The sequence below is a fragment of the Seriola dumerili genome, unplaced genomic scaffold (assembly GCF_002260705.1).
Source record: "Seriola dumerili isolate Sdu_G_001 unplaced genomic scaffold, Sdu_1.0 BDQW01000859.1, whole genome shotgun sequence".
NCBI lineage: Eukaryota > Metazoa > Chordata > Actinopteri > Carangiformes > Carangidae > Seriola > Seriola dumerili.
The window spans coordinates 284,241-307,553 of NW_019175114.1; the positions used below are offsets into that span (position 1 = coordinate 284,241).

General features: G+C 39.9%; 3 protein-coding genes across 3 annotated transcripts in view; 2 read left to right on the top strand and 1 right to left on the bottom strand.

Annotated features, from left to right (window-relative positions):
* Positions 1-1,698, bottom strand: part of LOC111237429 (clavesin-1-like) — a 6,828-nt gene extending 5,130 nt beyond the window's left edge. Inside the window, exons 1-3 of the mRNA XM_022766520.1 lie at positions 1,600-1,698; positions 280-450; positions 50-168 (exon numbers count right to left, since the gene is read on the bottom strand). Coding sequence (XP_022622241.1) covers positions 50-168; positions 280-450; positions 1,600-1,698 — 389 coding nt within the window. The remainder of the gene's footprint in view (positions 1-49; positions 169-279; positions 451-1,599) is intronic.
* Positions 1,699-5,501: 3,803 nt separating this feature from the next.
* Positions 5,502-12,115, top strand: riok3 (RIO kinase 3). Its single transcript, XM_022766522.1, has 13 exons — positions 5,502-5,822; positions 6,896-7,011; positions 7,475-7,620; positions 7,736-7,843; positions 7,970-8,079; positions 8,264-8,407; positions 8,511-8,638; positions 8,839-9,021; positions 9,179-9,338; positions 9,503-9,583; positions 10,384-10,473; positions 10,990-11,103; positions 11,495-12,115. Exons 1-13 carry the CDS (start codon positions 5,787-5,789, stop codon positions 11,606-11,608), a joined length of 1,530 nt encoding a protein of 509 aa, XP_022622243.1. The 5' UTR covers positions 5,502-5,786; the 3' UTR covers positions 11,609-12,115.
* Positions 12,116-13,824: 1,709 nt separating this feature from the next.
* cunh18orf8 (chromosome unknown C18orf8 homolog) lies at positions 13,825-22,357 on the top strand. The gene is made up of 21 exons (XM_022766477.1): positions 13,825-14,024; positions 14,741-14,817; positions 15,135-15,219; positions 15,495-15,551; positions 15,708-15,794; positions 15,922-16,062; positions 16,393-16,496; positions 16,581-16,670; positions 16,881-16,986; positions 17,068-17,176; positions 17,271-17,315; positions 17,398-17,451; positions 17,595-17,723; positions 18,451-18,557; positions 18,649-18,768; positions 19,172-19,249; positions 19,485-19,589; positions 20,303-20,371; positions 20,468-20,555; positions 20,984-21,121; positions 21,223-22,357. Exons 1-21 carry the CDS (start codon positions 13,926-13,928, stop codon positions 21,300-21,302), a joined length of 1,968 nt encoding a protein of 655 aa, XP_022622198.1. The 5' UTR covers positions 13,825-13,925; the 3' UTR covers positions 21,303-22,357.
* The last annotated feature ends 956 nt before the right edge of the window (positions 22,358-23,313 follow it).

The following is a 23,313-nucleotide window of genomic DNA, read 5'->3' on the forward strand; positions in this document are numbered from 1 at the left end:
GTGTGTGTGTGTGTGTGTGTGTGTGTGTGTGTGTGTGTGTGTGTGTTACCTGCTCTGGTCCCAGTTGGAGGCGAACAGGATCAGGATTTTTCGACCATGTTGATCTGGAGTCTCCAACACGCCCGGGAAACCGTCCATCAGCGCTCGCTTAATACCAGGGTCATCCACCTGAACACACACACACACACACTTTGATTCACCTTAAATACACACTACGTGGCCAAAAGTTTGCAGACACCCAAACATCACAGCCATCAACATTGACTCAGAGCCGCCGACCTTGAAGCTCTGGAACATGTCGAGGTTCTGCTGCCTGAACTGGAAGTACTGGGCCAGCAGCCTGAACGTCTCCACCTGGTCGAACTTCCTGGCTCTCAGGAAGCGGAGGATGAAGTCGTCGTCCGTCCGCAGGAAACCGATGTCAGGCCGCGTCACGATCATGTCCCGCACCTCGATTCAGAAACATGAGAGAGAAGAACGTCATTCAGGTCGGGGACGTGAGAAATGAACGCTCATGTTTAGAGGAGAGAACAGCAGGGAGATACAAAACTGTTTCATCTCATGGCTCATTAATCGTCCGACAACAGCACGAAACAATAATTGATCAGTGTTTGGACTGATGCTCAAAGTAAAGATGTTGTTGCATCTTCAGACGACTGTGAGTCGGAGCCTCGTCTCACATTTACATTTATAAATCTTCATTTTGTCCGAAGTGACGTGGAAACGAGGTTCAGTCTGAGCCACAGTGGATGAGAAGGTCGTGTTCCACCTGACACCTGCAGGTGCATGATGTAATATGTGAGACACGTCAGGTGAGTGAGTGATGATGAAGCAGGATTCAGTTGGAAACTTGTCGGGCTGTTGGATCAAACTGTGTTAATTTAAGAACCCACCCAACTTTTCCTTCTGTCTTCATCTGCAGTCCTGTGTGACATTCATCAGTTTTTGAATTTAATTTTCTAATATAAAGCAAAGCTCAAACCACATAAACATTAAAGCTCCATATTTTCTTCTTCTTCTGTGTTTTATTTGAAGTGTTGATCCATCAGAAGATATAAAAACCATCTCAGTGTAGTTTTACATCTCCTCTCTCAGGCTTCTCTCTGGAGCTCTAGTAACAACAGGTCAGTGAGCCAATCAGAAGAGAGGAGGCTCTGAGCCTCTCTTCTGATTGGCTGACTGTTTTCTGAGTGATCCAATAAAAATATAGCAGATTTCAGGTAAAAACACTCAGAGAAACCAAATCCTGCAAGGTTTGGATGGTGGGTCCAGGTGGGCGGGGCTTGGTGACTGCTTTGTTGTGACATCACAAAGTTCCAGAAGTCCTGACGGCTGGTTTTAAGGCTCAGTTTCTGAATACAGGCTGTGTGCATTTCTCTGTGGACTGAGGCTTTGATACTTTCACAGTATTAATATAGAAGCTAGAGCTGATCTATAATCACACTACACATGGACACAGACCTTTACACTGGAGGAGCTTTATACAAGAAATCAAAAGAAAACGGGTTAAAACGGCAACAATGAACTGCAACATCCCTGCTTCACGTCCAGTGTGTTCAGACAGGTGTGTTCACACAGGTGTGTGCTGTAGCTGTATACCTGCTGGATGTCCTGGTGCAGAGTGTCCGGGTTTTCGTTCAGCTCCAAACGAGCTTTCTCCGTCGTCTCGGAGCTTAGGCCGGCGTGTAGGTGTGTCATGGTGATGTATGTACCTGTACCACCTGACGGTTGACAGGATCAACAGGTGAGTCTGTTTTTTTTTTTTAAACACCTTTTGTGTCCAGGTGGTTGTATGAAATTCGAAGACGTAGTTCCAAATGATCAGTTTAGTTTAGTTGTTGAGTCTTTAGTGGCTCAGTTGTTTCAATCATTAGTTTGTGTTAGAAAAACGAGTGTTTGCCCTTTTTTTACCTGTGACACAATCTTATTTGCTGTCTGTGTTTGTGACGTCTTTGATGTCACGTTTACAAAAAGACAAACAGTTTACAGGTGTCGTGTCAGTAAGAGACAATCATGGTCGTCTTTATGGATGCTGTAAAGTTCACGGCACCGTCACTGCTGGGTTTATTTTTCAATGGTTTGGAGAAACAAGAGAAACAAACTGAATGGACAATCGTCTCCGCTGTCTTCTTCTACATTGTCGGCTGCTCAGAAGCTGGAAGTCCCTGCACTTTGGTCATCGATCGAGATGTTCAGTCCGTCTCAGGCGATCAGAAAATATCAGTCATGTGTGGGTTGATGAAGAAAAGACAGAATTCACATCCTTTTTGCCCTAATTGTCTTCCCGTTGAGCGTCTGGCAGCTCCCTCCTCCTCCTGAGCTCGGTCATGGTTGTTTGACGGCGGCAGATTTTGGTTTCAGGATCATCAGTCGGTGTCGTCGACTCTCTGCTTCGTCATGATGAGGCCAGAGCTGAAGGCTTGAATACAAACGAGTCCTGGTGGTCACGACCCCCCGCCAGAGGTCAGAGGTCAGTTAAGGCAACTCGGTCCGACGTGGGATTTCTCAACCTACAAGAGAGGACAGACGAAATGAAACTATATTTAATGGGAGGAAAAAGTGAAATATAAGGACGTGAGGTCAGGACCTCTGTCTGAAATATATCATAGAGCTCAGTTAAAAGTATAAATAAGACTCAGAACAATCCCAAAGAGGCAAAAAGACAAAAGCAAAGAGACACAAAACAACCACAAAGACGCACAAAGCTTCCAAATGGAGACACAAAATGACAACTGACTCAAAACAACCACAAAGAGACAGAAAAACGAAAATTTGATTTAAAAGACACAAAACTAACAAAGAGACACAAAACGACCACAAACTACTGGATGGCCAGTTGTGAAATTTTGCGCAGACATTTACGTTCCCCTCAGGACGAGCAGCAATAACTCGTGACCCTCTGACTTTTCATTTAGCGCCATCACCAGGACACAGTTTAAAACCGTCCACTTCTTTAGTTTAAGACCAAATACCTGCAGAGCTAATGATGTTAGCATTTAGCTCAACCTTAGAGCTGCTCACATGCTGCACACTCTCTGTAACGACACGTGCCTTTTATTATAGTTTATACATGAATCATTATTGATATATTAGTATTATAAATGTATTATATTATAGTTTGTCCTGTGACGTTATTAATTTATTGCACAGCTGTTGCTTCTGATGCCTGTTGTGTCCCCTGCCTCTGATAAGTAATGTTCTTTATTTTTATCTCTATGGGGGTTGGTCAGACCAGCAGTTGACCCCTTACCCACCCACTACAGCCCCCCACCCCCACCCCCACCCCCCCTGCCCCCAACTCGTCCCCATCTGCCGTTCACATTAATTGTGTCAGATGTGGCCCAATCTGTCCGTCCACTGAGACAGCATAATGAAAAAGCAGAGACACTTAAAGGTCCCACAGGGCTGGATTTTACTACTTCCCCCTGAGATCAAACATGAAGGAGGAATAAAAGAGTGCGAGCAGCCCGGACGATGCAGGATGGAGATATTACATTGAAGAGAAAAGGTTAAAGTGTGACGTAGAGCCTCTCAGATTGAGCTAAAGACTCAGATTCCTGTCAGATGGATGATCAAAGTGACCCCTGTTTCATCTGATGTCCTCACGAGGAGGCAAAGACTGAGGAGCATCCTCCAGAAGTCAGCACATCTAGCTGGGATCAAGCCTTCATGTGTGTTTGGTTTTTATTCCGCGGTGTTTGAATAGAGGGAGGATGTGAATACTCACAGTGGAGCGACCTGCTAGGTGTGCTGGTTGAATCCCGGCCGTCCAGGCTGGCCCGACGGCCCTTCGGTGGAGGTGATGCTGATGCTGAGGACGGTGGCGGCGGTGGTGGCCATCGGTATCCCGCGGACAAAAGAGATTCCCGTCCACATTAAAAATCAAAGGAGCAGGAAAAAAATAAAAAATAAAAGTCCCTGAAGGCGTCAGAGATGATTAAAGCCTGTCCTTGTGGATCCGTGTGGGCATCGTAACGTGTGAGGAGGAGGAGGAGGAGGAGGAGATGCGTTTTCACTTTGTGCTCCGAGAAGACGTCAGGATGCTCCCAAACTGTCAAGGTTTCACAATTAACAGCACCGCTTCCTGTTGGCACCTTCAAAATAAAATCCAAGTTACCCAGACATGAATACAATAGTGCCAAGAGTGCCTGAATAAATACAGCTTGCTTTATATACACATAGTTTATGTATGTATACACATCTATTTACAGTATTTAGTATTTTATAGATTTGTATTTGACATTGATGGAAGTTATGTTTACATGTCTATTGGCAGAGATAACCTGCCTATCAATAGGTAATATTGAAAATACACTCAAGGTTTAATTTTGCACAGGGAGGATTTTATTTATAAGAGCTTTTTATACAGTTTTTAATCTTGCTGATTAAGCTATATAGAAAATGTATAAAAAGGAACAGGGCAAACCTACACCAGCATATACATCTATACACATATACATTTACTTATATATGTATATACATATATACATTTATTATAGCCTATCATTATGTATAAAACTGTGCTGTAAAGTTTCTTGAATAATTAAAGGGGTGGAATTAACCATTTTTTTCATGCTCAATTATTCTCTTTGTTAATTGTTAATTTGTTCAATTGTTAAGCCATAACTGATTGTTTTATTTCTTAAATAAAACTTCTAAATTTAATGAGGACTAGTTTTAAAACACACATGTAATACGCCGACTCTAGCCCATAGTTTTATTTTGAAGCCAGATTCTACCGGTTTCCGGTCTGATTCCTGTTTAAGAGTGACGGACTTTACTCACCTGGACGCCCCTGCCTCTGTGACAGCAGCTCACGGCCGTGCGCGTTCACGAGCCAACCTGGACAGATTGTAGGTTGTACGCGCACAGGCTGTTGCGAGCACACGGGCACACGCATGTGTATATAAAGTCGGCTAAATACAAGATAAATGCTGTTATTAAGCACAGTGCTTGAATGTATTTTCTTTTACATTTATTATATATATTATAAATGTGTTTATGCTTGATTTATGTCACATATTATATTATTATTATTATATTACATATATTTAAATAAATACATTTATATTATATAGAATATAAACCCTTAAAATGTCAGAAATTGTGAAAAATGCCTTTCATGATTTCCAAGAAATGTTTTGTTTACAATCATATGAAACAGACAAAAACAGAAAAACCTCTGGAAGAAGCTAGAACCTCACTTTTATTTAATTTATGCTTCATAATTTATTTGAATAATTAGCTGATTATGAAAATTGTTGACAGATTTCTGTCAATTCAATCGATTAATTAATTGTTGTTTTATTTTCTTGCAAGAAAAATTACTCAAATGATTAATTGATTATCAGAATATTTTTTTCGATCGAAATAATTAATTAATCTGTCAGCTTCTGTCACGTGTTTCAGGGAAGCTCAATAAAAGACCTTTTAAAAAAAAAACCCAGCGTGGATACTTTTATTGTGAAAGCGTACAGTGACGTATTTCCTGTTGTGCCAAGGTTCACTGCAGGGAAGCTCCTAAAAGATAGCTGCGCTACCTCAGATTAAATCTAGATTAATTAAAGAAAACCTTTGTTACTGACCTGTACATTGCCTTTTTTATATTCACCGAATCTTATTAAACGGTTTCCTGGACGTGTCACGTCGCTGGACCTCGTTATTTGTCTCATTTTCAGCACTTTTTCGTCGCCAAATCTGCCCCCTTGGGATCGTGCTAACGTTAGCTCAGCGGCTAGCCACCATTCACTCCTCGAAGAAAGAATCGAATAGTTGTTATCACAATCATGGATCGAACAGGAGTCACGACAGAAACACCAAAGGTAAGAAGCTCTTTGGTTATGTGTCTTGTTGTGTTGTGTCTTGTTCATTTTCTTTAACTCCACGAAACTTGTGTTAGCTGCTAATGCTAGCCGTTATCCAATATGGCCATGACTGAATGAAGACTGTTTCTATTTCTGTAACATCTCAGCCTTAAATCTGCTTCCACACACGTCTTTAATGCTCTGGAAACCGTTATTAAAACATAATATAATAGGAAATTATTGTTCCGACTGTAAAACAACTTGTATATTTTTAAGTTTAAAGGGTAAAATGTCAGTTTACAGACAGTAGATATTAGTTTTTACCACATATAATTACCATCATATTGATGTTTAATTTGTCCGTACAATCATATTTTTTGAAAATAAATAGGTACATATTGTAATTATAAATAATATATCCCAAATATTGTGGGCGGATCCTAAATTTACGTCACGATCCTGGAGGAGGCACTCACCTCATGACATGTCTGAACTTGTCTCATTTTTTTTTTTGTTAATGAGTCAGTGGTTTAATTACAACCGAGTTTCACTGTGAACATCACAGGTTATAATTGGATCCAAAAAGTTTGTGGAAATTACATTTTCTGACAAGGCGAAAAGAAGGAAGTCCAACCCCTGCAGCAATCAGATATTAACAATGAGCTTTTTCAGATGTTAATGCTGTTTAACTTTTTTATTTAATGAACTTAACAGATAGAAATAAAACTTTAGGGTAGCAGGTGCAAAAGTTTGGGCTACAAGATGAAGAACTGAAATCCAGTACGTTCACAGTTTCTTGTTCTTCAGGCTCTGAGCTTCAGCACATTCAATCTGAAATAAAGTAATTAAACTACATTAAAGTCCCAAGTCTCAGCTTTATCCATTGTTTTATTTCATGTTACCTTCCATAAAAGATGATTTTAATGAGTTTCACGTAGGTATGAGATCAGGACTCCACATCGGCCGTGTATCAGGAAAGTAGCAGGAGAATGAGATCAGTGCATGAACATATATCTTGATAATAATCCCTGTGTGTGTGTGTGTGTGTGTGTGTGTGTGTGTGTGTGTGTGTGTGTGTGTGTGTGTTGCAGAGCCCGTGGGGTTCGGTGACCCCGGCAGCTCCGGCCTGCTCACTGGCTGATGTAATGAGTGAACAGCTGGCCAGACAGCTGGAGGAGGAGAACAACACCTTCCCTACTCTCACTGAGTAAGTTCACCTGTGTGTGTGTGTGTGTGCGTGTGTGTGTGTGTGTGTGTCTTCATCACCTCTAATAAATTGAATTTGAGTTTTATCTTTTATAAGTAAAAGTCAAATAAAGGACAAGAAAATAATAATAAATATGACATACAGAGGAAAGATTATTTCAATGAAAAGATTTTGTAACTGAAAAATGATTTTAAACCTTTTTTTTAAGCATCTCTGCCAAACATTCGCAGGTTCCAGCTCATCATCTTCTGTCATGTCACTGTAAACTCATTATCTTTGGATTTGGACCAATGATCAGTTGGATTGACAAAACAGTCGATTAAATATCATGATATCATCATAATATATTCGATAATGAAAATAAGTAGTTACAGTCTTTCTGCTGTTGCAGTTTTCGGTCTGAAATGTTTCATTAAACTGAAGCTGATTAATTATTCATGTCATATATGATATTTTCTCTCAGGCCTGGATCAGACCTGTTGCTGTCGGACGAGACTTCGGATACGACCAGTGACCTGATGCTCGCCCAGATGTTGCAGATGCAGTTCGACCGCGAGTTTGACGATCAGCTCCGCCGCGAGGAGAAGAAGTTCAACGGAGACAGCAAAGGTAGAAACGCAACAGTCTGGGACACACAGCCGTTACACACAGACACACAGAGACTGTAGCTGATTAAAACAAGAGTTAAAGTTAGTGACACTGTGTTTTAATGTTTTGTGTCCAGTGTCCATCTCCTTTGAGAACTACAGGATGGTCCATCCATATGAAGACAGCGACAGCTCGGAGGACGAGGTGGACTGGCAGGACACGAGACACGACCCCTACAGAGCAGGTAAGTGTGAGTTTTCTCCCTCTGTGCTTTCACTATCATCACTGACCCGGCAGCAACTGCAACCCAGCGTGTGTGTGTGTGTGTGTGTGTGTGTGTGTGTGTGTGTGTGTGTGTGTGATCACTCAGAAAAGCCTCAGACCACGCCCAGGAAAGGCTTCACTGGGAAAGGAAAGAACATCACCACCAAACACGACGAGGTGATGTGTGGACGTAAGAACACTGCTCGCATGGACAATGTAAGACAGTCTCACACTCACGTTTATATTCATTAATATACTGCTTATGTTTACTGTTGTTCCTCCATTAAAAGGCCTGAAACTTCTTTTTTAATTTAAATTGACATCACACTTTTTGCTTCTGTATATGTAGAAAACATACACACATTCAGGTGTCTTCTTGTTTTTACACCCTCTCCTGCAGTTTGCTCCTGAGGTCCACGTGGGTGACGGTCTGGGGATGGACCTGAAGTTGTCCAACCAGGTGTTCAACTCTCTGAAGCAGCACTGCTACAGCGAGCAGAGACGCAGCTCCAGGCTGCACGAGAAGAAGGAGCACTCCACCGCCGTGCGTATATTCAGTATAATCATATAATCATATATTCAGACCAACACGACGATCAAACACTCAGATCGGGAATGATAATAATAAAACACTCCTCTCTCCTCAGGAACAAGCAGTGGACCCTCGCACTCGCCTGCTGATGTATAAGATGGTGAACGCCGGCGTGCTGGAACACATCAACGGCTGCATCAGCACCGGGAAAGAGTCCGTCGTCTTCCACGCTGACGGAGGGAGGTGAGTAGAGAGAGGGAGGAAGAGAGGGATGGGAGGAGGCGCTCAGATGAGCAAACACCTGTACAAGGTTTCTGCAGGTGAAAGTGGAAAGTCTTGAAAAGTTTCCTGTTGTGTTAGTAAGTTAAACTCTGTGAACCTGCAGAAACTCTGAGAGGGAAACAAACACACAAACAACACGTGGAAACCTGTCTGTGTTTCAGCCTGGAGGAGCAGCCGGTCCCGGACGAGGTGGTGCTGAAGGTGTTCAAGACGACGCTCAACGAGTTCAAGAACAGAGACCGCTACATCAAAGACGACTATCGCTTCATAGACAGATTCAGCAAACTGAACCCGCGCAAAATCATCAGGCTGTGGGCCGAGAAGGAGATGCACAACCTGACCAGGTAACCAACACGGTGACGTCGGAGCACTCAGGTGCCACCTCGTCCACAAACAAGCCTCTTGTCTGTTTGTAACCTGATGCTGAAGCAGCGTGGTTTTACAGCTCATGGAAACTAACGTGGCGTTTGTGGTAAAATAAAAAAACGTTTCTGTGTCCAGGATGAAGAAGGCGGAGATCCCCTGTCCGGAGGTGGTGCTGTTGAAGAAACACATCCTGGTGATGTCGTTCATCGGTAAAGACCACGTTCCCGCTCCCAAACTCAAAGACGCCAAGTTGGGCTCCGAGGACATGAAGAACGCCTACTACCAGGTCCTACATGTACGTGCACTGACAGCAACAACAGCTGTTATTCATTATTTCTTTATTTTGTCAACAAATGCTCGTAAACAGCAGAGATAACAGTTCAAGTGTTAAATGACTTATTATCATTATTAATATCATTAGTTTTAATATGTTCTCTAACTCTTTGCTTTTCTCTGCAGATGATGCAGCAGCTGTTTCAGGAGTGTAACCTGGTCCATGCTGATCTCAGTGAATACAACATGCTGTGGCACGAAGGGAAGGTGAGACAGTTTTTCTTTAACTCTTCCTCTTCTTTCGTTCATTGTTTCCTCTGTCCTTTTTATCTTTGTGAACTTGCCTCCTGCTCTCACTCTCTCCATCCTTCTCTCCTTCCCTTTCTCTCTTATTCTTGTTTCCCACCTCTGTCAGCTTCCTCCCCTCTTCTTCCTTCCCTTATTACAGACTAATAAAGCAGAACTGCAGCAGAACAAGAACAAGTCAAATCAGTTTTATTCTGTATGAAATATTTTCCTAAAGCAGCTTCACAGTCTCACAGAATCCTCCGTCCTCACACCCTCGACTCAGACCTGGATCGAGAACATTAATGAGCAGAATGTGTTTATTTATCAATATTATTTATAGATTCTACTTCACATTGAGCTCCTTTGTATCATTTATTGGTATTAACTTAACAACAGTTAACCTGTCACCAGACACAAGCCTGAAAATAAACACAGTCACAACGCTGATCTCCTCTGAAGGAAACATTTTACACCCACAGAGTCAGAACCAGTAGAAGAGATAAACAAGGAGAATAAAGACTGAATCAGGAGAGTTGAAGCTTTTAGAAAATATATAATCTGTCCTTTACAGACCAAACACACCTGAAGTAGCTCCAACAAAGTCTCCCACAGGTGAGACGGTGACTGTACGTCTTTCCTTCTTCTCCTCATCTCTTCCTCCCTTCCATCTTTATAAACGTCCTCTTTCATTGGTCTTTTACTTCGCCCTCTCTCTTCAGTTCTCATGTTGAATCATGTGAAGTCCACAGTTCTCTCCGTTCTGTTTGTGTCTGTCGCAGGTGTGGCTGATAGACGTCAGTCAGTCCGTCGAGCCCACCCATCCTCACGGCCTGGAGTTCCTCTTCAGAGACTGCAGGAACGTTTCCACGGTAACGCCTAGTTTCTTCTTCATGTGCTATCTCTAGTTGTTGTGACGTAGTTGTCGTAGTCTGGTTCTGTGGTTCAGCTTCAACTGTGGACGAAGATATTTGTTTATTTTTCACATTTTGAGAAAGTAGATTTTGAATTTTGTTTCAGTTAGAGTTAGTTCATTTCACAGAGAATATAAATGTCATTTAAACTCAGAGAAACATATTTAATCAGTTAATATCCAGCAACACAATGTCCTTTTTATGGATTTGTTGTTTCTAAGTGTTTGTTGTTATTTATGTTTCTACTGAGATAGAAATCGTTAATTATCAGTAGAAAAGGTGCAAACAGATTAAATTACTGATTAAATGAACTGCATCTTTCAGTGAAGCAGGTTTGTTCACTGCTGCCACAAGTGTAAACGTATATTTATCCATATAGAAATCAATTAATACCGGGAGTTACTTAGTTTTAGCTCTTTGCTGTTTGTAGAGAATAAAAGCAATAATCAATATCTGTTTGTGTTTGTGCTCCAGTTTTTCCAGAAGAGAGGAGTGAGCGAGGCGATGAGTGTGTACGACCTTTTCAACGCCGTGACCGGACTGAACATCCCTGTAGGCGCAGAAGAAGAGGCTGAATTTGTCGCCGAGGTAACAAAGACGACACACTAAAACTCCTGGCACAGCTTTTATAGACTCATTAAATCTTCTTGTTCATTTTGTCTTTTTATTCACTTTTGTCAAATTTAATGTTTTTAATGTTGATTCATGTGTTTTCTGTATGAAAATAAAAAGCAGCGCAGCAGGTGAACGTCCTCAGGAAGCTCACAGTCAAGACATGACAAAACACACTTTTAACACATGACGTTATAATATCAGGCCTCACAACCTCAATAAGATAGTAAAGAATAAATAAGTAAGAAACCAAAACAAAGGCAAAATAATTCACATTCTGCATTAACGACATGATCTGATTAATTAATATGTAATATCTTTTTATTTAACTCCGGGTTAAACGAGCTCTCTCTCCTCTCTCCGGCAGATTGTGGCGTTGGAGAAGAGGAACGAGGATCACGTTCAGAGGCGAGGGAAGAAAACGTTCCCCCTCTCCTCCGAGGACGGCGGTCCTCCTTTAAAACCCGACGCTGATGACTAACGCTCGCCCGGCTCGCTCTCTCTTCACGATCCCGCCGTGTTGAAAACGCTGTAAGGAGGAGATGAACGGAGGAGGAGGACCTGGCACCTCGTCCCCCCCACCCCCCCACCCTCCAACGCCTCCCACCACCACCCACTAACCCCACACACCCGACGGAGCGCCTCCTCCTGGCTGCAGGAGGAATGATTTCACCCAGTTGGATGTTGAAGCCGGAGCGTCCGAGCCGCTGAGAGGCTCCAGCTGGGTTTTCTGAAGCTGAGACCACATCTCATATCTCCTGCTGCTGTGGCTCAAGCTGAGATTGATTACAGTGTGTGTGTTTGTAAGAATCATAAAGATACATAAAGATTTCCACACAGGACCTCGTCCACCAGCTGGAGCCGCTGCTGAGCTCCGTTCAAACCCTCGAGATTTACTTTAAATTCTAGTGGAGGGACCCAAAGGTGTCACGAATTTTGGGAAAAATATGTCGAAAATGTGCAAAAAATAAAAAAACCTAAACGTGTACATCTTTTACAGTAATGGTGAAAGAATTATATCCTGGGTTTGAATATTTGGCTGTAGCTTCAGGGAGGCGTAGGAAGGAGCAGATATCGTATGTGAACTTCAGGAGAAAGACACCAGAAACAGGTGAAACTAATGTAACATGATATTTTTTTGTTTTAAGTGAAATAATCTAAAATAGATCTAAATACCAAAAGCATGAATTGGTTAAATATCAATAGTAAAAACAAAATACAGATGCTGCTTTTTTAGGCCTAAAAGAAAATCACTAATTCAGTTTCATTATGAATCTTCGTCTTCGTCTTCATCTTCATCTTCTCGCTCTGTCTATTTCCCCATTCGGTTTCATATTTACTCTGAGGCAGGGAGTCATATTCCCATTACAACAAACGTTGGTGCAACACAACACACTAATAATAAATCCAGATACTTAAAAACATTTATAATCTGTACCACATCGACCGAGAGGAAGGATTAAGCACAACACTCAAAACACTGCTGTTTCCATACGTCACATTAAAGAAAATAAAAGTTTTATCTTTATTTCTCTATTTCTCTCAAAAGCCAAAAGATCTTAAATATTTTAAAGCCTGAAGTTGCAAAATTTAAATTGGGGATTATTTGACCAAGTTTAACCAGATTATAAATCTTATTTTATTCTTCCTTTTCACTTTCACACAGTCTTCATCTCTCGCTCGGTGTTTCTGGGAGGAACTAAGGTTGATGGTATTTAATACATGTGTGACTCATGTGATTTACTCTTGACAGGAACTACATGTACGTGAGTCTTTAACATTATTTTCCTCAAAGTAAAAGAAGCACTCGGTCTTCTCTTCTTTTGGTAACTCTTGAAATTAAGTTTATTTTATTACAATAAACTAGTTATTCTAGCATCATGCCATTAAATGTAAAAGATTGACTGACTGTTTTTGATGTTTGCAGTGACAAAGATCTGTAGCTCTTTGATCGTGTGACTTCAGCTCAGAAAACCTGGCGTGGGAGAGGTCGGTCACCTGTTGCAGATTATTGTGTGTTTTTCAATGTGTGAGGTTTTTCTCTGCACAGAGTTTTGGCCTCCCTTGGTGTTGGTTTTGTGGTGGTTATGTTCTGATGAAAAGTGCAGAAAAGTGATGACATTAAAAAATTAAAATGGAAAGTGTTTGTTGGATTTCTTTAAGTAAAAACAAAAATATTTAAATATTGTTTTTAGCACAAAGTAACTGAAACTGATTCATTTGATTTTCTGCTAAATCTGAGCACATGATCTTCAGACTATCACATGATCTGTAAAGGGGTCTTCCTACAAGATCCTTCAAAATAAAAATGTTATTAACCATGTAAAATGTTTCATTTTTCAGTCTTTGTGAAAACAGTGATTAAAACAAACAAAACAGAGTGAAAAAGGAAGGTTTTAAAAAAATAAATATGAATAAAGGATTTGGATAATTATAAAATTATTGTTGTTATTCTAAGAGTTAATACAACATAGAAACAATAATGGAAATAATTCACATTTATAAAATTCATGTAATTATTTACAGGTAACTCAAATACATGAATGAAGTACTTTAGATAAGGTAGAAAGACTTTACAACATTTAAGAATACATACGAACGACAGCAATTAAATCTGTAAAACATAAAAGACGAAAGATCTAATAAATAGAAGTTTCCGCTTTTATTCTGAAGGACGAAACAGGAAGCCTCGTCGTCTCTTCCGGCTCCCCTGCCCCGGCTAACAGGAAGCTAAACTGAAGTAAACTGAACCAAACTTGGGATAAAGCTGTGAAAACGTGGCGGCCAGGTGTGAGAGGATGAGTGAGGAACATTACCTGGAGCTGTGTGAGAACCCGGTGCAGTTTGAACACGCCTCCAGCGTCAACAACGTCTTCTTCGATGAGGCTAACAAGCAGGTGAGCTAGCTAGCATGTGGCTAATGTGGTGAGCTAACTAACAGACAGTTTGTTAGTTTTAAGAAAATTCTGTCTCAAGCATGTCAACAAAAGTCTGTAGATTTAATCAGATGAGTTTTAATGTTCTCCCTGTGAAGTGCGCTGGCTTCACGTGCTGTGTCATTAATAGAAAATAATCGATAATCTAAGATAAAGTCATAGGTCAGAAGACCTGTGACAGAAAATAAATAATTTACTTGATATTTTTAACCATATTTAGACTCTCAATTTAAAGAAATGTGGATTGTAGACATTATATGTTACATTAAATAATGTATTAACAGTAAAAGTCCTAATTTCAGCTTGTATTGTAATGCTTATTTTTAAAGATTAATTTATTTTATCATTTTAAAACCCCTTCGGAGCTCATACTTGTTCATGGTGTCATTGTAAAGACAACACTTTACAAGAGTTTTAATTTTCTACGTTTTATTCCTCCCGGTCAAGTTGATGAAACACAGTCTGTTTTTTGCCCTTTTATTTTCATATTTCAAATATAATAAGATAAAACACGGACTATAAGACTGAAATTCACATGACCTCTCCTTACACATGTCTGTAATGTGATCTGTAATGAGAGCAGCACAGCTACAACAGAGTGCTCAGTTTTCTTGAAATGTGGAGGTGTTTTGTTGTTATTAATTTTAGATATTTTATGTCCTGCTTTCTGGCTGCAGGTGTTTGCGGTGCGTTCAGGGGGAGCCACAGGTGTGGTGGTCAAAGGCCCAGATGACAAGAGCAGTGTTGCCTTCAGGTACTTTAACATTTGCAAAGCTAAATCCAAAGGTGTTGGCCACTACTCTGATCATTTATTTAAGTAAAATCACAATCATAAAAGATATTTCTGTATTTTATAATCTTATCACATGATTTCTTATGTAAAATCTGAATCTTGAAAAGCAACTGTTAATTTAAGCTGCCAAATAAATGCAGTGGAGTAAAAAGTCATGGCTCTAAAATGTAATTGGAGTAGCATAAATTAGAAATACTTAAATTAAGTACAAGAACCTCAAACTTGTAGTTCCCACCACTGACAGTAATAATGTACATTACCCATGTGTTCCTCCACAGAATGGATGATAAAGGAGAAGTGAAGTGCATCAAGTTCTCCATTGGAAATAAGATCTTGGCAGTACAGAGAACCTCAAAGTCTGTGGTGAGTTCTGAACAACGCGAACAGTCGGGTCGGGTGTTCGATTCCCTCAATGAACTAAACGTGATTTATTTAAGAGGAAAACGTCCATAAGATGCAGGATTTCTCAGCTAAACTGGAGCCTCATGAAACTTGAAAATGTCTGTGGGAATAATGTTGGTTTACTAATTATGGATTACTTCAATTACTTCTGTTCTCGTCTTATTATATAAGGACAAACCCTGTCCAGACCTAATGATTCCTGAGGTATTGACTTATTGATTCTGTATTGTTTGTAGGATTTCATCAACTTTATACCCGACTATCCGCACACAGAGTTCACCCAGGAATGCAAGGTATGTTACACTTTCTCCCCTGTGAGTTGTGAGGAGAGATCAGCTGAAAAAGAAGATGAATAAAATTGAAGCCACAGCAGCTCTGTGACTTTTTTCTGAGTTGTTTTGTAACTAAACTGTATTTGTGTTTTTTTGTTTGTTTTTTTTCTGCTGCAGACGAAGAATGCAAATGTTTTGGGTTTCTGTTGGACCAACTGGAACGAGATCGTCTTCATCACCGACCAGGGGATAGAGTTTTATCAGGTAGTCTGACTCAGTTTCAGTTCTCGCACATGAACATGCATGACGAAGGTCGACTCTGGACATTTAGTCCTGTGTGTGTGTGTGTGTGTGTGTGTGTGTGTGTGTGTGTGTGTGTGTGCGTGCACAGGTGTTTCCAGACAAGCGCAGTCTGAAGCTGCTGAAGAGTCAGAGCATTAATGTGAACTGGTACCAGTACTGTCCAGAGACGGCCGTCATCCTGCTGTCCACCACCGTGCAGGGAAACATCCTGCAGCCCTTCGCCTTCAGGGTGAGTCTGAAACACTGATTTTATTTTGTTTTACTTTCAAGTGTAATCCTGTTGTAGTGACACATCTGACTCGTTATGAGCCTTTATTATTTTAGATTTGTATTTTTTAACTTTGTAGCTTTTATTTTTATTCCTCCGCCCGGCGACAGTCAGAGCGGCAGCCATATTGTTTTCAGGTTGTCCGTCTGTCCGTCTCATTCTCTTGGACACGATATCTCCGTAAAGCCGTAAAGGAACTTCTTCAGATTTGGTTAAAATGTTCATCTGGACTGAACTGATTAGATTTTGGGGGTCAAAGGTCAAAGGTCAGTGTTTATTTTCCTGTTTCAGAATGGGACCATGTCCAAGATGTCTAAGTTTGAGATCGAGCTGCCGGTCGTCCCCAAACCCGCCAAACTCAGCCTGTCGGAGAGAGACATCGCCATGGCAACAATGTAAGCCATCTGCTGGTGGTTTAACCTTCATTAACCTTTGACTAACCTGTGTTACTCATTCGATGTGTTTGCACCCCCCTGTAGTTACGGTCAGCTGTATGTGATGTATCTGAAGCATCATTCAAGAACAGCAAACAGTCCGAGTGCAGAGGTGGTGCTGTACCACCTACCAAGGTACACACACACACACACACACACACACACACACACACACACACACACACACTGGCTTATGTAAACATAACTTGTTGAAGTGAAATTTTAGTTGTTTAGTTTAGACTGTGGGCCGTGTTCAACAATAGAAACAGAAGTGAAAACTGAATAGAAATTTACTGTGTGTGTGTGTGTGTGTGTGTGTGTATGTATGTGTGTGTGTGTGTTCAGGGAGGGTGCGTGTAAAAAGAGTCACGTGTTGAAGCTGAACACCACGGGGAAGTTTGCTCTGAACATCGTGGACAACCTGGTGGTGGTTCATCACCAGAGCTCCCAGGTCAGTGTGTGTTTGTGTGTGTGTTGAACAGCGTGGTTGTGTGAAGGTGTGTTATTTATTCTGTGTGTGTGTTTGTCTCAGACGTCTCTGATCTTCGACATCAAGCTGAAAGAGCCGGACTGTGCCGTCAACACACACCAGCCTGTCCTACCCGCCCGCTCCATTCACCCCTACAGGATCCCACTGTCAGGTACACACACACACACACACACACACACACACACTTTAGAGTTTGTAGCTTGTCTTGACTCTGAGTGTCTCTTCTGTCTCATGTCTCTCTGCAGGACCAGCTGTCGTCCCCTCTCAGCCTCCCGTCCCCTGTCAGCTCTGTATCCTTTACGTCCAACACAAGTTGTGTTTTCTGGTTTTCACTGTGTCGACTCCGTGTGTTGACCTTGACCATCACTCCAGACTCCTCCTCCTGGAGCGTCTTCCAACCTGACATCATCATCAGTGCCAGTGAAGGTGTGGAAAACACACACACACACACAAAACAAACAAACAACAACAAGCCGCTCTGTCAGAGTTTGTACTTTTTCCTCAGTCCTGGTATTTAATTTAATAATTCATCCCAGTTTGGAGCTGATATCTCAGTGTGTGTCTGTCAGGTTACCTGTGGTACCTGCAGGTGAAGCTGCCTCCAACTGTGAACCTGCTGCAGGACAAAGGCAAACTGATGGACTTCCTGTTACGACGGAGAGACTGCAAGATGGTCATCCTGTCTGTCTGCTCTCAGAGTACGTGTCTGTCTCTTTATCTGTTGTTAGACTGAAAACGTCCAAAGAAAAGATGTTGAACTGTGAAACCTCCGGGACGAGTCGGACGAAAGAGATTTAATGTCATTACATGTGAAGATGTATTTTACAGTTACATTGTGGAACTGGGACATGAAACAGTAAATAGAATGAATAAAGTGTTAAAATAATAATAAATATAAATAAATGAAGGAAATAAATCCAGTACATGAGGAAAGATTTGTTGTCAAAGTGACGTCGAGGTAAACAACTAAAGACGTGTCGTACTGGTAGCAACAGCTAGCTGTGGCTGCTAACAGCATCCCCAGTAACTGTTGTGGGATTGTAACACCCAGTCCTACTAACGAGTCAAACAATCTGCTGAGTATTTGCTTAATTAATTAATTAATCAAAGATTTGGTTTAAATAAAACATAAAATATCAGAAATTTCCAAGAACACAAAGTGAGATCTTCAAGTTGTTTGTTTTGTTCAAAGCAACCTTAAATTTAAAATCATAAACAAAGAAAACTGAAAATCTTCACACATGGATCCAGTAACTTGAAAGTTATTTCTGCTTTAAAAAATACAAATGATTCATCAATGATCAATATTCTGGCTGATTCATTTTCTGAAAGTGACAAAATGTCAGAGAAAACATAAAAGTTTGAAGAGTGTTTGTGCAGATGTTTGGTTTTGTTTCTGTTGAGCTGAAGTTTTTCTTTGCTCAGTCCTGGAGGGCGGCGAGAAGGGAAGTCTTCCTGTCGTCGCGACCGTCTTTGACAAACTCAACCAGGTGTACAAGGAATACCTGGAGGCGGAGCAGAGCTACACTGTGGTGAGAGACGGCTGCTCAGTAAAAAAACACAAAGATCTTTAAAAAACACACTCGGTTAGTTCATGTCAAACCGCTGTGTTTCGTTTTGCAGGCGATGGAGTCCGGTCCGAGTCGAGGCAGCGCAGCTCAGAAACGTCCGGTCAGAACTCAGGCCGTCATCGACCAATCAGACATGTACACACACGTCCTGTCATCTTTCACAGAGAGGAAGGTACGTGAACAAACACACACACTTTACACAACTAATACACACTCGTGAGTTAGTGGATATAAAGGATTATCTGGTGTTTGAAACCTCTTTTCTAAAATCTCCTCAGACACACAAAGTTTCTAACAAGCAGAATTTATTAAGCAACATTTGTGAGATGTAATTTGATGTAAAAAGATTCTGTATTTATTTTTCTTAAGGGATAAAAAAGCCAACAAAGTTTTATTGGTGTTGAATTATTTCTTAGATTTTCTTCAGATTTAAATGATTTAAATTTAATTAAATATCAGATACTAAAAAGATGAAATGTGCAGTTGCAGCAGGAAAAGCAAGAATTTCAAATATCCAGGTGTAAATTAGTTTCAATCTGTTTTTAAAGAGAATGTGTGAAATAATAATTCTGCAGGGGGTGTCACATAAGTTCATCATCGCGGTGCTGATGGAGTACATCCGCTCTCTGAACCAGTTCCAGATCACCGTGCAGGTAAAACCGAGCAGAGTGACGCCTCTCTGGTCACCTTCATCTCTGATGTTAAAATGCTGATTATAATTATGTGTATTTATATGTTGTATAGTGTTTTTTTAAGTGTTCATTTTGTTTTAAACTGTGATCAAGAGAAAAATATTTAATTTATTAATCCTTATCTTAGTTATTTAAAATCTTTCCTGCTTCAATCTGAACAAACTTTACATTTTGTTTTGTGTATGTTTTCTTTTAGCATTACCTGTATGAGCTGGTGATCAAAACGCTGGTGCAACACAACCTCTTCTACATGCTGCATCAGTTCCTGCAGTATCACGTCCTCAGCGACTCCAAACCGCTGGTGAGTTCAAACACAGTGAACGGATCTGAAGCCTTTTTAATGAGGCTCAGTTCACTCAGCTTAAAGGAGCAGTCCGCTGGGTTTACAGAGAATTACTGGGTCTATGAACATCTTCAGGATTATGTTGATAGGCTTGAAGTTATAGTTGAGATTCATGATGGGAAATGTAGGATTCACTCTTTTTTGACCTTTATTAGAGACGCCAAGTCTTTATTGAAGTGGAATACTAAAATGCTGTGGAACCCCTTTATATTAGCTTATAAAATGTCAAAATATACATGAAAAAATAAAATGAAAAATACAATGAAAAGAAAACCAGCTGATTTTCACATTTAAGAATCTGAAACCAAATCCTGCTCAAACTATATTAAAATTAGAATACTTAATTACATTACTTTTGATTATTGATTATTATTATTGAGTATAAGAAGTCATGAAACTCGTCCCAACCCAGTGTCGAGTATGAACTCTAGTCTGAATGATCTAATGTGAGTCTCACGTGACATTAGACTCCATCATAACAAATGAGAACCTGTCAACAGCTAACTTAACATTACTGTTGAACTGTCTGGTTTCCATAATACCATTGAACTGTTGGGACATAAATCTGATGCCAGTCCAAGATGTGTAACTCCTCACACTCAACTGTATTTACATGTGGTTCCTTCTGTTGCTCGTTATGTTTTAATTGTCTTCAGTTTCCTTGGTTTCAGGCGTGTTTGCTTCTGTCTCTGGAGAGTACATACCCTCCTGCACATCAGCTGTCACTGGACATGCTGAAGGTATCAAACATAAGAACACAGATTGCAGATTGTGGCGCCAAATAAACAAAATAGATTATTGTAATTTCAATTCATCTTTTGTTTGTGTGTTTTCAGCGTCTGTCCACGGCCAATGACGAGATCGTTGAGGTTCTGTTGTCCAAGCAGCAGGTTCTGGGCGCGCTCAGATTCATCCGCAGTGTCGGTGCGTTGATTCATCTGCCAGGAAAAAATGAAAGCAAGACAAAAGTGCAACAAACCTGCAGTCGAACTGTGAATTATTGTCAGTGTTGAAGAAGAATCACAAGTTATTTAATTGTCTTGATTAAATTGCTGCTTTGTAATTTAAGTGTTAATTTATCAGATGCACTAAGGTTTGGCTCTTGTATAAAAAGACAAACTAACGTTATTATAATACTATATTGACATGAGATATATGGTCACTGTAATTATTCCTCCTGTCCATATTTAATCCAGTCGTCATTTCCTGTAAACATTCAAGCTCACATCAGGATTCACCAGTCTGATTTACACTAATCTCCCAGAATTATAAATGTTTTAGTGCAAAGCTTCATATTCACTTCAGCCGAACTTCAGAGGTCAAAGTGAATTAAACCGCTTCCCTCCGGGCAGGCGGACATGACAACGTGTCGGCGAGGAAGTTTCTGGACGCAGCGCGGCAAACCGGAGACCAGATGTTGTTCTACACCGTGTTCAGGTCGTTCCAGCAGAGAAACCAACGGCTGAGAGGAAGCCCTGGCTTTAATCCTGGTGAGAACACACACACACACACACACACACAATTTATAATAATATAAAGTACTGTATGTCTTTTTATATATATATGTGTGTGTGTGTGTGTGTGTGTCCAGGAGAGCACTGTGAGGAGCATGTGGTCCACTTTAAGCAGCTGTTCGGGGAGCAGGCGCTGATGAAACCGTCCACAGTGTGAACCACCGGGACCAAAACCACAGACTGTAAACTCGCCTGGCCGCGAGCAGACGACCTGTAAGGGTCACAAACCAACATGTGGGACGAATCTTCATGGACCTGTATGTTCACATGCACCACGAGTATCCTGAGGGTGTCAACACCATTACATGTGCTGACTGAGACCGACCTGAACTAACTTCTGTAAGTCAAAATAGTTGACTACACAGTAGAGCAGCATCTTCCTACACTAAGTGGAACATCAGCACTTGAAATCAGAAATTCAGATGACAAATATAATTTAAAGTGGATTAGAAATATATAAATACAAGGATATTTGTTTGGTGAATTACTGCCTTTGGAAAATCTCCCTTGAGAAGTGCCAGAAGATAAAAAAAACAAAAAAACAACCTGATATATATCTCATGAAAGTGTCTGTTTCCAGGAGAGAGAAAGTGACAAGTTGGAAACACTACAAAATACTGCTTCCTGGTTAATTTTATATATGATGGACTAATAGGGCCAATGTTAAAAAAATTGGAGATTTTAAATATTTTGAGGAAATAGTAATTTTGAATTCACAAAGGTTCACAGGTATGGAGAAAAAATTGGGAGAAATTTGATCACTAACCTGTTTCTTGTGTGGTTGTTGTCAGATGTATCTGCACAGAATAAGAAAACTAATGTTCTTTATGAACATTGTGAGAATACCATCAGATGAAAACTATCTTGGATACGTTGGTGCATGTGAACGTACTCACTGTAACCAGCTCATGTGATGTCTTACTCTGATTTCACCTGATGTGGGCGGGGTCAAAAGCTGCACCTGTAAAGTTGTAATGTTGGGATGCCTGCATGAAGGCTCTGTACATATGAAATGAATGAGGAGGTGGAAGAATTTTGTTTATTTTGTATGATTAAGAAAGAATTATTGTGTCACTAACAGTCACATCTGTGTTTTTAAATGAGACAGCACTGAATTGTATGAAGTAACAATGGAAATATATTTTAATGCTGTTAAATGGTACTGAAATGACAATATATACTGTATATACATTATATACAACTAATAAAAAACTGAGCTACAAGTGTGTCAAAGAGTGGTAATTTCAGTGGTGCAAAAAAAATTATATACTCAGTCATAAAAACATTGTGGAAGTAAGGCGTCAAAAATTTCAGAAAAATTTGCTGCTTAAAAGGCATAAAAATTCATTAAAACATAGTATAGTATGGCAAAAAGTAAAAAATAAAGTCAGTACAGTAAGTCAAAAAAGTCATAGTATAAGTAAGGCAAAAAAGTCAAAAGTCATAGATATTGAGGCAAAAAAGTAAAAAAAAAGTCATAGTATAGTAAGGCAAAAAAGGTCAGTATTAAGTAAAGAGCAAAAAAAGTTAAAAAAAAAGTCATAGTAATAGTAAGGCAAAAAAAAGTCATAGTATAGGTTAAGGCAAAAAGTAAAAAAAATCAAGTCTAGTTGAGTAAGGCAAAAAAGTCATAGTATAGTAAGGCAAAAAAAAATAATAAAAAAAAAAGTCAATTTAGTATAGTAAGGCAAAAAAATAGTAAAAAAAAAAGTCAAAAGCAGAAGTCATAGTATAGTAACGGCAAAAAACAAAGTCATAGTAAGTTTAAAAAAGGCAAAAAAAAAGTGAAAAAAATTCATAGTATAGTAAGGCAAAAAAGTCAAAAAAAGTCATAGTATTAGTATGGCAAAAAAAAGTCAAAAATCATAAGTATAGTAAGGCAAAAAAAAGTTAAAAAAAAGTCATAGTATAGTAAGGCAGAAAAAGTCAAAAAAAAAGTCATAGTCTATATGTAAGGCATAAAAAAGTCATAGTTTATAGTATGGGAAAATAAGTTCTAGTATAGTAAGGCATAAAAAGTCAAAAAAGTCATAGTAATAGTAAGGCAAAAAGTCAACAAAGTTCCATAGTATAGTGATGTCAAAAAAAGTCATAGTATAGTAAGGCAAAAAAAGTCCAACAAAAAGTCATAGCTAATAGTAGGCAAAAAAGTCAAAAAAAGTCATAGT